The sequence below is a fragment of the Miscanthus floridulus genome, chromosome 10 (genome assembly GCF_019320115.1).
Source record: "Miscanthus floridulus cultivar M001 chromosome 10, ASM1932011v1, whole genome shotgun sequence".
In the NCBI taxonomy this organism is placed as follows: Eukaryota; Viridiplantae; Streptophyta; class Magnoliopsida; order Poales; family Poaceae; genus Miscanthus; species Miscanthus floridulus.
In genome coordinates this window covers 72,286,772-72,301,137 of record NC_089589.1, presented here as the reverse complement: position 1 = coordinate 72,301,137, position 14,366 = coordinate 72,286,772, and the positions used below count along the sequence as shown (strand labels likewise).

The 14,366-nt window shown below is 43.6% G+C and overlaps 2 protein-coding genes across 2 annotated transcripts; one reads left to right on the top strand and one right to left on the bottom strand.

The window, feature by feature from the left end:
• Positions 1 to 3,343: 3,343 nt before the first annotated feature.
• Positions 3,344 to 6,928, bottom strand: LOC136488835 (uncharacterized). Its single transcript, XM_066485638.1, has 3 exons — positions 6,851 to 6,928; positions 4,405 to 4,773; positions 3,344 to 3,484 (listed from the first exon to the last, which is right to left on the bottom strand). Exons 1-3 carry the CDS (start codon positions 6,926 to 6,928, stop codon positions 3,344 to 3,346), a joined length of 588 nt encoding a protein of 195 aa, XP_066341735.1.
• Positions 6,929 to 8,498: 1,570 nt separating this feature from the next.
• LOC136488834 (PAN domain-containing protein At5g03700-like) lies at positions 8,499 to 10,243 on the top strand. Its single transcript, XM_066485636.1, has 2 exons — positions 8,499 to 8,618; positions 8,804 to 10,243. Exons 1-2 carry the CDS (start codon positions 8,499 to 8,501, stop codon positions 10,241 to 10,243), a joined length of 1,560 nt encoding a protein of 519 aa, XP_066341733.1.
• Positions 10,244 to 14,366: the final 4,123 nt, after the last annotated feature.

Here is a 14,366-nt window from a genome sequence, read left to right as displayed (position 1 = left end):
TCTCTCCTTTTTCTTTTTTAGAAAATGATTAAAACTTAGAAAATTCATAGGAAAGTCATACCATCTCTGAAAATATGAAACCAATGTCCAAATTTTTCTAAAAATGAGCTCTACGACATAGGGTTGTGTTTGAGTGCATTTGGATCTTTTGGATTTCTGTTGGTTCTTTGTGAATATCTATACTGGTCGCTTATCACAACCATTGTCTCATTTAATAGCACCGTAGGAGCACCAACCTAATTGGGAGGACTATGACTACACCGAGGAGCTCAGATACGACCTGACTGTAGGTTCCACGTCCCAGCCAACCTCGTAGAATCCTATTTAGGCATGCAAATAGAATGCTAGCACTTTACTTTCTGCAATGAACTATGATATGTTGCATGGTAGTATTGCTTTAATCCTATACCTTGACACAACCTTACTCCTACACACCTGCTGATAGGATAGATGCTCGCTTATACTTTGCTACTTACTCCTTCTACCATGCATGATATCTTGCGATGTGATGCATGGTGGAGGTTGTGCTTGTGTGGATTAGGTACTTGGTGCCACTAATATGCTTATAACCTGGGAGAGAGATTCTAGCTTGTGTCTTGGGTGTGTGGTGAGGGTCGAGTTGACCAGATCAGATTCTACGATGAGTCCTTGGATGAGTCTTGCTGGGGGAGTGTGACATGATCCTCTCTAAAGGGTACTTGTGGGGGGTACATGTGAGCTAAGTAGTCCTGGGGGTGAGACTCTTCATGGGATGAATCCCCGGGAAGGAGGTGCTGTCGAGGGCACAGGAAGCAGAGCTTCCCACTTGAGGAGATGTCTTGTCTAGTCCTTCTAAGGACTGAGTTGGGAGAACCAGTCCATAAGAACACTTCTTACATGCCACTAGTTTTCGGTTGGGAGGAAGACGGATGTGATATGGCTTGGGCGATGCCACTACTACATAGGATGTAGGTGATCATGTAGGGAGGTAAGGGCATATCCTCTAACCCTTCCAAGACTACATGGTGACCACTGTAGGCCCAGGTACTACTTTTCACAGTCTCAGCGTGCCGGTGATACTCTAAGGTGACTCAGGGCTGAGTTGTAGAGTGATATCATACCGGTAAGATGGCAGCCCAAAATCAGCCTAGGCAGGGCGCCGCCAATGATGGTGATCGATCTTGTGGGTACAAATGTATACGCTCTACAGAGTTGATCAATCTATAGTATTGCCGTGTCCATGGTCTGGACATTCCTATGATTCTCGCTTCACTAGATTAGAGAGTGGTGTTTTCTCCTCTTCCCCCTAGGATGGATAAGGATCCAGTTCGAGGCTGTTGAGGCAAGGACAAGTGGGAGTTGTCCTTGTCGCCTAGAGAGAGTGTGGTGCGACTATGTGTGGATATGGGATGGAACTGATGGATAATGGGTTCAAACTTCAGAATTAACTATTACTTAATGATGAGAAGTGAATGTGAAACCATAGCCAAATAGTAGGTCCTTTTCTCTTATTACCCTTGCATACCACTTTCCACAAAGCAATGAGCAAAGCATAGGGTGGGAGCTAGTGGCCAGTACAAATCGTACAAAAAATTGTTTAGCAGGTGAGGACCCCGAGTATGACTTCACCACCGATCGATGGGACGATTAGAGGGTCTTGTCCTACGCTTGAGTCTGCCTGTGGAGGAGGAGCATTCTCCTGCTGAGGCGCTACGTCTACTTTGATGCTATTCTGGATGTTGTGTGATGTGTGATTCCGCCAAGTGACGATGTAATAACTATGGGTAAACCTCTCTATTGTACCCTTCTAAGACAGGTATTCGATATGTATGAACTGTGATATCAACTAGATTTCGATAATGTGATGGCATGTTCTCCTAGGACTATCACATTATGGATTGTTCTGTGAAATCGTGGATCGTTTCAAGGACAGCTCATAATATGAAGCCAGTGTTTTGCATCAACTAGGTACTCGTCTAAAACAGGATACGAAATTAAATAAATATCGATATTAAATAAAAATGCTTGGCTTTGTGTTTAGGCAGAAGCCGAAAGTGAATTCACTTTTATTGTATCTCCTCGATGTAATAATGGCGAATTAATAGAACCCTTCATAAAAAAAATCAAATAAAAATGCAAAACTTGGGAGGCACTGACTTATGCTCACCATCCTCTGGCAGACATCGAGTGACCTTGTTGATAAATTTATTCTCCCTCGATTACCCGCAAAGTATAGTTAAACGTTTAAAGCAACATTGACAACAGATCATTAAGTGCATTGGTTTTACCTAGATCTCATCTGGGACTTCTCTCAGATGTACCAGTAAGGGCTCTGTCCTACACGTCATGCATTATATACCTTGAAGATATACATAGTCCCCATCTAGGCTACTAACACAATGGCACAGTCAAGTTCAATCAAGAAATAAATGGTAATAATAGATAACGAAACATCAACATAACTGTCACTACTGGAAACTCGCTTTTTTCTGTGTGTGCGAAAACACACAGAAAAATACGAATACCATCAGAAAAATATTTTTCTGACGGTGTACCCTCAGACAAATACCCACAAAAATATGATGACAGAAAAATTCAATTGTTCTGTGTGTTCGCTGTCAGAAACAATTTTTCTGTGGGTGTTACACGCACAGAAAAATTCCGTTAGCCCAGATTAAATTTAAATATTGTGTGCGTTAATCCTCACAGAAAAAAGGAAAGGCCCGACAGAAAAATAATTTTTCTATGGGTGCTACACGCACAGAAAAATTCCATTAGCCCAGATTAAATTTAAATATTGTGTGCGTTAATCCTCACAGAAAAAAGGAAAGGCCCGACAGAAAAATGATTTTCCTATCGATGTTGTCCCGATAGAGCCATAGAGGTACACTCACAGGAAAATTTTATTTTTCTGTTGGTCTCGTTTAACGCATAGAAAAATAACAGACCACCGACAGAAAAAATCCTTAATCATGCAACAAATTGGATACAATAATTATATACAAAGAGAATAGTAGCAAAAACATATTAAATATGAACTGTCCATACTGTAATTTCATCACAACATAATAGATAGCATACATATAAAGATCCAAATGTTCAGCACATTCATTAATGGCATCCGGGCTACATATAGATGATGTCCAAATGGTCCGGCATCGATACATTCAAAAGCATTACCATCTCATCTCAACAGTTCAAGTCTCAGTCAAGATTAGTAAAGTACCAGCATGCATCATTGAGTCATATTATAGCTAAAACTAAAGCTAACATATTAGAGCCACTACTAGTTAATGTGCAAAAGCACAACTCTACAAAAGAAGAAACCACCATCACATCCATGTTTTGCAACTAAACACAACCATCACATTATCGATGCATGATCGCCATTGTTGTCGGAACCTTGATTGTTGTCAACGTTTGCAGCATGAAGATCCCCATTGGTGTGGCCAACATCATTAGCATTGTTGGCAGATTCTGAGGCAGCATGAGAAGACCCAGTTGCCTGAATGTGAACAAAGTTACAGTAAGTGAAATGCAGAAAAGTGAAGGATCCACAATGCTTTCATCTTGAAATGCACAGCAAGGATATTAGGATTTGTGTAATAATATACCCATGTGAGCCTACAACAGTGTGCTTCCTAGAACTGAATTTTGCATAGTACTAAATTGATCTATCAAAGTACATTACCATCCCACTAGAGAAGTCAATCATGCATACAAATGTCAGCCTGATGCCCCCATAGCAAAAACATCATATGACATCACTGATATGAGAATAAGCCAGAGCAACATGTCGATAATGCTTGTGATGCCTTGAAGGTTAATTACCACTTCAATACATCACCCAAAAAAATATAATGCTCATGTGCATGTTCCAAATCAAGTAGCCAAACATCTCCTCCTTATCTAGAGGTACACGGCAGTACCAACTGAATAATGCCAGGAACTATCTAAATTACCGGTACCCAAAAGACAGAAGCAGCAGCCAAAAAGAGAAACAAGAGAATCAAGGTGTGAAATATTACAAACCAACATAAGGCCACTTCCTCACTGCAATAGCCATGCAAATTCACTGCAGTAGCTATACAACAATCAACATGAGGCCACTTCCTCACTGCTTCACTATGTGTTGACATTCTGAATAGTACCCCACAAAATACTAATCAGTTTCTACTTCCTTTCCATATTAAAATCTCTAAGTGATGGATATGACAGCTACAAAACATGTTCATGGTGGAATGAAGATATACTCACAATTGCTTGCGTAGCGGACAAGTGTCGTAATGCTTCTTCTGGTACAACCCTTCCTGTCTCCTAGTAAAGGTTCTACAAGTGTATTGCAAGCACAGATATTTCAAATTTAAATCATTAGATAATTCACATATAATATTGGTGAATTATTTACAAGAGCATTGCACATACCAGTACCAAGCCTACAAGAACTTTGTTTTGCTGCAGTGCGTTGTCCTTTTCATGATTCTCTCGTTGCAACCTTCCATTTGCACGACGTAACTCTTCCATTTCTCGAGACATGTTTTGCATAGTCACTGAATTTGATGGACGCACACTTATTTCCCTTCCGGCTGCCCTGACATCTGAAGACTTAACCGCACCATTTGCTATGGCAAGACGCCCATGCTTTCTCGGGGCACCACTAGACACATCATATAGCGCCTTTCCATTCAAATATTGTTGTTGCTCAACCTCATGCCCATCCACTTCCATGTCTGCACCGTCTCCATCCTCTTCGTTTGCACATTCTATCCTCTTAACAGCAGCAAGGTAGTCATCCTACAAAGACCCAGTTCCAGCACTAGTTAGAAACCCAGTTCCTGAAATTGAAGGTAGCTACTGTCTGTATCTATTTGCTTGCAGGTAGCTAGCAGCATGGCAGCAGGTCCAGCACTAGTTGCAACAGGTTCCAACCAGATCTTGAACCAGTTAGAACTCAGTTTGCACTAGTTAGAAACCCAGTTTGACCAGACCCAGCAGCAACAAGTTTCAATCAGACCCAGTTTGAACTGGTCAGATCTAGTTCTAACTAGACCCAACAAGATACGATACTGTACATTAACCCGCCCTTCATACATATCAGTTTAGCGAAAGAAAATATACATCTTGAAAGCTGTACAGCACAAACTAGGTTCAGGACAGGACAAGCCCAAGAGCAAAAAGAAACCCCAAAAGAATAGAATAGGCTCATTGAGCCTGCCTTATCACCCACCTCGCTTTGCTTAGCAGCATCACTTGGTACTTTGGCAACAGCTTAATTGAGCACAGCATATATACAGTTCCTATTCCATGCTTAAAATCCACACACCAAAGGAGCAAGCAGCAAGAACTCAAAGAAGAAAGTGCCATAGCAAACCATTTGGACAGCTAATAAATCTTATCAAATCAAAGACGCCTGCCGGAGCCCAAATCTGATGGTAGAAATTGTCGTAGATTGCACTAATCTGCAAAAGCTAGAAGGAAAGACGATGCTTTGGTGGGATCAAGATTCAAGAGGTAAGCCAGAAAGCCACAGAAGCTGCAGGAGCCCTGTACTATCTCCACTCTGCTGCCTCGATATCAATCTTCCACTGCGATGTGAAGTCCTCTAACATACTCCTAGATGGAAACTATACTGCTAAAGTTTCCGATTTTGGCGCTTCAAGATCAGCCCCAATTGATCAAACCATGTCAGTACAGGGCACCTTTGGTTACTTGGATCCAGAATATTACTAGACTAGGAAGCTAAATGAGAAGAGTGATGTTTACAGCTTCGGCGTGGTACTTCTAGAGCTTCTTCTGAGAAAACAACCAGTTTTTACAACTGAATCAGGAACGAAGCAGAACCTGTGTAACTACTTCCTTTCAGACATCACGACGAGGCCGACCACAGGGCTAATAGCTGCTGAAGTTCTTGAGGAAGCAACAGAGGACGAGATTGAAAAGGTCGCGTCCCTTGCAGAGATGTGCTTGAGGCTACGAGGTGAAGAAAGGCCGACAATGAAGCAAGTAGTCATAACACTACAGCTTTTACTAGCAGAAAGGATGAACTCTTCCCATGTTGATACAGGAAACGAGTAATACATTCAGCCAATGGTGACAAGAAGAGCTTTAGCCTCTCACCGGCAATCCTTCTCTGTTGAATCGAACAATGGGGCTAATGTAGCACCTCAGCGCAGCTATAACTACTCTAGCTTGCAGCGAGAGTTTCTATCATCAGCTAGTCTACCACGTTAGATGTATTATTGGTATTTATTACCGGCTACTGTTGAAATGGTTGGTTTTGCTTATCCCTATCCAATGTTATGTGCACAGATATATGACTACAGCAAGCTAGAAAGCCACCAGCAACCTTTCAAACAGCAATTCACCAAGAGGAAAGGCACATCACCAGCAAGGCAGTTTAGTTAGCTTCTTCCAAACGTCATATATTAAAAAAACGGAGGAAGTACAAAGATTAACTAGGACCACATATAGTTAGACACATGTCAGCTTAGCAAGGAAATGTACATCTTGAAAGCTATACAACACAAACCAGGTTCAGGACAGGACAAGTTCAAGAGCTAAAAGAAAACCCCTAAGGAACAAAATAGGCTCATTGAGAACCCGGAGGCATATAGTTGCTATGGAATCTGCCAAAATTTCCTGGGTACATTTCAGTGCCAATGTCCTAATGGAACATATGGAAGTCCATCCACAAAAGATGGTTGTGTTACTACAAAAAAGAAGAATTCCTACACAGGATTAGGTGAGATATGGCCCCCTTTTTATCTTTAGGGGGCAGTAATATCTTCAAGTAAACTCAACACCACTCGAAGTAGTATACACCCTAGAACTGTACAAGAAGAAATTTTCAGCACACATGTCACATACATACCATGTGTTTCTGTGCTTTGTGGCTACTAATTGAACCACATCTACCATTGCTATCCAGGCTTTTCATGCCAGATTTCATCGCAGCAAATGTATTAATAGGGGTTGCTTTCTATGGTCCAAAGTTAGCTTCCTAAAAAATAGTAAATTTTCCAATGAGATATGAATATACAATAGGCTACTAAGTTCCTAAAAAGACATTAAAGAATAAAGAATATACACGTGCATACCAATACTTGTTGTGTCTCTGTGAATGGTCTAGATCCTCCTCGGTTTTGAGCAATATCTTCATTACTTGAGCGAGATGTTTGCCCCCTCTTACGTTTGACCTTGTACTCATCTGAGCACCAATAAGCACAAAGGAGGAGCCACACCTCATCATTCAACCACTCGAGCTTTCCTTGCTTGTATTGCCTCATACTCGAGGTCAATATGGCATGCTACAGCATCTTTGATTTCTATGTGTTTTATTTCCCTGTAGTACTCCTTGACAGCATCCACACGGACTTGATACATCATGTTCCTCACCCTTTTCTTCAAACAGGCTTCTAGAACACAGTCCGCATCTTGTTGATCTCCTACTGCAACTTGGAACAAACGCTGCATGTGTACAAAACCATGAACATAGGTTTCACATTGCATAGATTTTAGAAATTTCAAGTTTTAGATGTTGCTCAGAAATTTCAGATTGAACATAGGTATCTTACCCAAAATTCAGAAACCACTTTTTCTCCCCTTGTCATTTCCGTAGCCTTAGGATTTTTATGAAAATAATCAGCCCAATCCAGAGCTCGGCGCTTGAATTCATCACCGTTCTCATCCACCTCCACAATCACACATGGATATTCTCTTCTAAGTATGACCCCAAGCTGAGTAGTGTATTTGTAAGGTGGTGGGTAGTAAATATAACTGAATTGCCTATAAATAAAGTAATAGGTCAGCACAAAAGGCTACTAGGATATGGAAGTTCACAGCAACTGCAGTAGAATTCATGCAAGTATTCGGACATGGAAGTTCACAGTGAACATGTAAGAGATAAGACTTTGGTGCAGGTTTACATAAATTTCAAAAAAAAGATCATATTATACGTACACACAAGTAGACAACCATCTAAGCACTAATGGTTGCTAAAATAGTTGAGTGTGATGAGTAGCTTACTGCTTAATTAATCACCAATTAGTCACAGTCACTAGTAGTTGCTAAAATAGTAGAGTTTGGTGCAGCTTACTGTTTGTCCTAGTCACAGAAAATATACTTTGTCCTAGTCCTGGACATCATCTACTTTATGCTAAGACACATCCTATCAGATTTATGGCATGTTTGGTTCTTTAATTCCCATCTCCTTTTTTCTTTTGGCAAGAAATATATGATCCTTGCATAATCTCAATAATGATAGTAACAGGAAAATTGCATCTCCGAGCATCACTTGTTAGAAAACAAAACACTCAGTTCAGATAGCTGATCAAATATGTATGCTTTATTTACTTTGAGTCTTTTACTCGTATGCCATTAAAAAAGATGGTCTAATCGTCTATGTCCCTAAAAAGTTCGATCTATCGTCAGTGTCCAAGCTCGAAAAACTTTTCTCTCTCACGCCATTCTGTCTATTTGCAAGTAATAACGGTGTGAAATGTGGGTGGCAAAGGACTTAAATGCCCCTGGAACTTTTGTTTCTCATATGCCACTGCACGTTCTATGCACGTTCTCGAAAAAAAGACTGCGTGAGGAAACAGCTTGTTGGCATGCAGACAGCTGCTTGGGGCAACCGGCCGGTCTGCATACCACCAAGTCGTTGCTTCAAGTCCTTTGAGACCAAGAGTCAACATCATCTCCCTAATCTAAATCAAGCACCTAAAGAACAACATAGCCAGATCTGCATGATTGGGAGGACTGGGAAGGGATATATTGAGGAAGGACAAACTCTTCAACTGAAACATGCAAGCGCTCTTACTTGCAGCACTGCCTACTACTAGAAGCAAGCAGAGCGTGGGTGGGCTTCACCGCGACGCACGCGGCCGGGTCCGCGGCGTCGTTCGAGCCGTTGCTGTACGCGACCAGCGCCGCCTTCGCCCTAGGCTTCCTCCGCGTTGGCCCGGCGTCGCTGGACCTCGCCGTGGTGCACCTCCCGTCCTCCGTCCCCGTCTGGCGGGCCACGCCGGCCAACCTCGGGGACTGGTCGCGCCCGGCCACGCTCGCCGTCGACACCAGCCTCGTCCTCACGGCCCACGACGGCGCCGTGCTGTGGCGGACGCTCAACACCGCGGGCGACGTCGTGGCGCTGCTCAACTCCTCCGACCTCGTCGTGCAGCGGTACGCGAGGCCGCTGCCGGCGTGGCAGAGCTTCGACCACCCGTCCGACACGATCGTCGTGGACCAGAACTTCACCGCCTCGTCGCCGCCGCTCATCTCCGCGAACCGCCGCTTCGCGCTGTGGCTCGGGAAGACGTACATGGCGCTGCACATGGAGTTCGACGGCGGCCGGACGGCGGCGCCCATGTACTGGAAGCACACGGCGCTGGAGGCGCAGCAGGAGAACGCCACAGCGCCGCCGATCTACGGCCGCCTCGACGGCCTCGGGTTCTTCGGCCTGTACCTCGAGAGCGGCGGCGGCGGTGGCAGCCAGAGGGTGGACGTGCTGTTGTTCGACACGTTCGCCCTGAACCTCGCCGGTGTCTTCAGGCGGATGACGCTGGACGACGACGGCAACCTCCGCGCGTACTACTGTAACAGCGACGCCAAGGCGTGGACGTCGGACTACAAGGCGATCGCGGAGCGGTGCGAGCTGCCGACGTCGTGCGGCGCGTACGACCTGTGCGTCTCCGGGAACGTGCAGTGCCAGTGCCTCGACAGTAACGGCACGAGCACCGGCTCCCCGTCGTGCCACGCCGAGGAGACCGGCGACCTCTGCAGCAACGGGCCGCGGCAGCTGGAGTTCGACGTGGTGCGGCGGACGCGGGTGTCCGTGGCGTACAAGGGGGAGCTGCCGTTGCAGACGAACACGACGGCGGACGGGTGCGAGCTGGCGTGCGCGGGCAACTGCACCTGCTGGGGCACATTGTACAACGGCACGAGCGGGTACTGCTACCTCATCGACTTCCCCATGGAGACGCTGGTGTACCAGGCCGACGACCGGATGGTGGGCTACTTCAAGGTCAGGAAGTCGGCGGCGATGGCGAGCTCGGCCTCGGCGCGACGAGGCATGTCACCGGGTGTTACCGCCGCGACCGTGGTGCTGTCGCTGGTCCTCGTGGCGCTGGCTGCGGCCGGAGCGTATTGGGGCTACAGGATGTGGGAGAAGAGGAAGAGGAAACGGGCCGGGATGGAGCAGGAGCTTGTGCCGGGGCCGTACAAGGACCTCAAGTCCATGGCCAGCTCTAACAGTTCCTTCAAGACATGAATCCAGCCAAGCCATCAGTTGCCGCCCAGCATGCAGGTGGCACGTGGGAAACAAAAGTTCCAGGGGCATTCAAGTCCTTTGCCATCCACATTTCACACTGTTAGTGCTGCAAATAGACAGAATGGCGTGAGAGAGAAAAGTTTTTCGAGCTTGGACACTGACGATAGATCGAATTTTTTAGGGACATAGACGATTAGACCATCTTTTTTAATGGCATACAAGTAAAAGACTCATTTACTTTCCATGACATGCACTCTCTTGGTTCACATGTGTGTGGTTGATTTTCAATATACTAGCCGCTACACTGGAAAATCATGAGAAGTAGCTTAAGCTCCACTAGACTACAATAATCATGCTACTTCATCATGAAATAGAAAAAACTGCCAGAAAATGCAAAGTTAGTGTATCATGGCCATCTTGGACTATGATAACCCGGATCATCCTATGCCACACATGACATATATGTTATTGACTCTATAATCTTGTATGAATGCCGTCATTTCAAAAGGAGTTGGCAAACCAATGGATGTGGTTTGCTAGACCGACCTTTTTTTCTAAATGTTTAAGAAGTTCGGTCTAAATCGGACAGAACAAATCAAGAAGCATGATTATTGCAGTCTAGTGGAGCTTAAGCTATTATTGATGGGAAAAGAAGGAATGTGCTACTTCTCTATGATTTTCCAGTCTAGCAGCTAGTATTATATTGGAAATGAACCACACACAAGTCAACCAAGAGGGAGCATGTCATAGAAAGTAAATGAAGTATACATGCTGTTGTTCAAGCAAGAAATGCACTCACTCGTCACCACTTGGTTTAAGAGCCACTTTAACACCACGTGGAGGTTGTTTAAATTTTGTTCGGGACCCTACCTTCCTTCCTCTTTTCTTGGGTGGCTCTATTGGGGGAGCTTCAACAACTATTGTACTTTGTGAGGCATCGCCTGCAGTTCCAGAACCTTCATTTGTTTGGGCTGCACTGCTGTTGGCTACACGGCGTGTGTGTCGAATGGAATGGACCATGGAACCGCCTGCACTTTCAGAACCATCATTCCTTTCGGCTGCACGAAAACTGGGCACACGTTTGTTGTGTGTACTGACCATCTGTAGTAGATACAATATGTTAGATCCATCTTAAAACAAATAGTGCATCAGACAACAAATTATTGGAGGGGCAGCAAACATGGAAACTGCTATATTAATAAAGGATTGGAGAGAAAACAACATGAATTCAGATTTAGTAATACTGAAGCACACATGCAAACTGATATATTAATAATACTGGACTGTTGGCTGCATATTCAAAAACAGTTACATAGGATCTTATGCATAACAAATAGCATAACTAAAACATATATTTTGGACTGCATATTCAAAAATCATTTGGATCATAAGTTTCTTCATCTTCTTCATCCATTGCTTCATCATCCTCTTCCGTCTCTTTCTCTTCTTCAATAGCTTCTTCATCATATTCCTCATCCAGAACAACTTGTTTCTGTATTGCTTCCAAGTCTTTTGGGTCAGTAACCTCATCTGATCCCGTTGCAATTAAGGAGTCCAAGGCATCACTCAAATCAATGACAAAGGCGCCATCCAAACCATCCGCTTGGTAGACATCCTGCACTACCCCTTCCATATTCATAGCTTCACTACTGCTTTCATTCATAGGCACACATCCATGTGGAGCAACATGGTAGACAACCCACCATGAAGACAACTCTCTGTTCTTACATGGGTATGACAGATAGTACACTTGAGTAACCTGACTAGCCATCACAAATGGGTCAAAGTTTGATAATCTTAATGTATGATTGATCTCTACCAAGCCTAGATCTTCAATACGCCTCAATCCATTGGGTGTTGGATCAAACCAGGAGCAATGAAACAACACCAACTCTAGTTTCATGCTGCCTTCCCACTCAATTTTAATTATATCTTCTATGATTCCATAATACTCTAGAGCATTGTCTGATTCATCAAAAGAAGTTACACAAACACCACTATTGATAGTTGTTAGCCCTACTCTTCCACTTTCATATTTCTTTGAACAGAATCTATAGCCATTGGCATCATAACACCCATAGGACCTAACTCGAGGGCAGTAACCATAGGACATTTGGAACAGAGCATTGTGAATGCTAGCTATCCTCAAGCACTGAAAAAACACAAATTATGTGATAAGTTTTTTATCATAATTCACAATGTCGGAACAGAACAAAGGCTGAAGTGTATGAGAAAATTACTTGCTCTTTGAACCAATCAAAAAAAATTTGGACCAGATTGTATACCACGGCTATTTTTCCAACCATTTAACCTTAACCACGACGTTGCTGGTCTGTGGGAGCTATACGGCTCTTCCACTGTTCATTATCGAAGTGTCTACATGAACAAAATTCTTGTTATGCCTAGATAATAAAAACTATAGAACAAAACAGTAATGACGTTTTTGGCACAACATATGTGAAGAAATCATCCATCTCCGGCATGTTTGTCAATATGTATAGAAAAGCAACCTTGTACTCCTTGTTTGAGAGTTCACGAACACCTCTAGGGCTCATGCAACGACCCGGGCATTTAAAAATGTCAAGGTCACATGTACCTTGAAATGAAGATGCACAATCATCATAGCGAGGCACCTTATTTCTAACAGATAGAGCATGGGGTCTAAAATATAGACTTATTGTATTTGTAGCCTCTTCAACAAGAAATGCCTCAACAATGCTAGCCTCAACACGAGCCTTATTTCTTACTTTTTTCCTAAGTTTTTGGATACACCTACGAAGTGAGAGCAACGTATTACAGATAGCTAACTTACGGTCAGTGGCATAAATAAACTAGTTATTTCAATATTTCTAGATTTACCTCTCATATGGATAGCACCAACGTGCTAGGCTAGGACCACCTAATCGTGCTTCATAAGGCATGATGTATGATGAGAGTTGATAACATTAAAGAACCAGGCGGAAATATTCTTCTCCATTTTGTAAGAGCATGTTTCCCCAGAAGCGGATAACATTTTCTAAGCTTTGCACACCTGATGAAGAACTAGTCACCAAACATGCTTATCTCAAAAACATGAACACTACAGGGAGCACCTTCCATAAGATGTGATAATCTGACTTTTAGTCAAAATTTTCTTTGCAGCAGATTACACACGCTTCTTGATGCATAATCGGACAATTCTTTGAACCATTGCAGGATGGTTGTCTTAACATCTTTGTGAACGCTGAATGGACCTCTAGGCCTATCCCACTGCCCATTGCTCTTCTGCATCAAATGCATGGAAGGACGATTACATATAATAGCCAAATCTAGCCTAGCTTTCACATTATCTTTGCTCTTTTTAGCTATGTCAAAACATGTGTTCCATATGGCTTCACCCATATTCTTTTCATTATGCATCACATCAATATTGTGTGGAAGTAGCAACTTATGGAAATATGGAAGCTGCCTAAAACAAAGTACATGTGTCCAATTGTGCAATCTACCGTAGGTTTGTGTATCACCAGCAAACTGGTTTCACTTGGGCTTGCACTTCCTCCCCTGTTAAGTACCTAGGTGCCTCATCAAACACCTTGGTGTTCTTGCGAAAAGCATTAGCTTCATTTCTAAATGGATGATCTTCAGGCAAGACACGCCTATGGGCATCAAACCAGCAAGCCTTACGCCCATTAGGGAGTAGGAATCCTTGACAACCACACCCATATGGGCATGACAACCTACCATGGGTGCTCCAGCCCGAAAAGTCCCCATAAGCCATAAAGTCATGTACTGACCAAAGGTAGATTCCTCTCATTGTAAACTCCTCCTTCAACGAAGCATCCCATGTTGTGACCCCCTTCCATAGTTCTTAAAATTCGTCAACTAAAGGCTGCATTAAAACGTTCAATTTTCTACCAGGATGCTCCAGACTAGGAACAACAAGTGCGAGGAAAATATACTTAGACCTTAAGAGTGTGCCAGGAGGTAGGTTCAGTGGGGTCACAAAGACTGGCCAACCTGAGTAAGGTGCAGCATTCACATCAAATGGCTGGAAACCATCTGTTGCTACTGCAAGGCGCACATTTCTTTTTTCCTGTGCAAATTATGGATAGTCCACATTAAATTGTTGCCAAGGCTCTCCGTG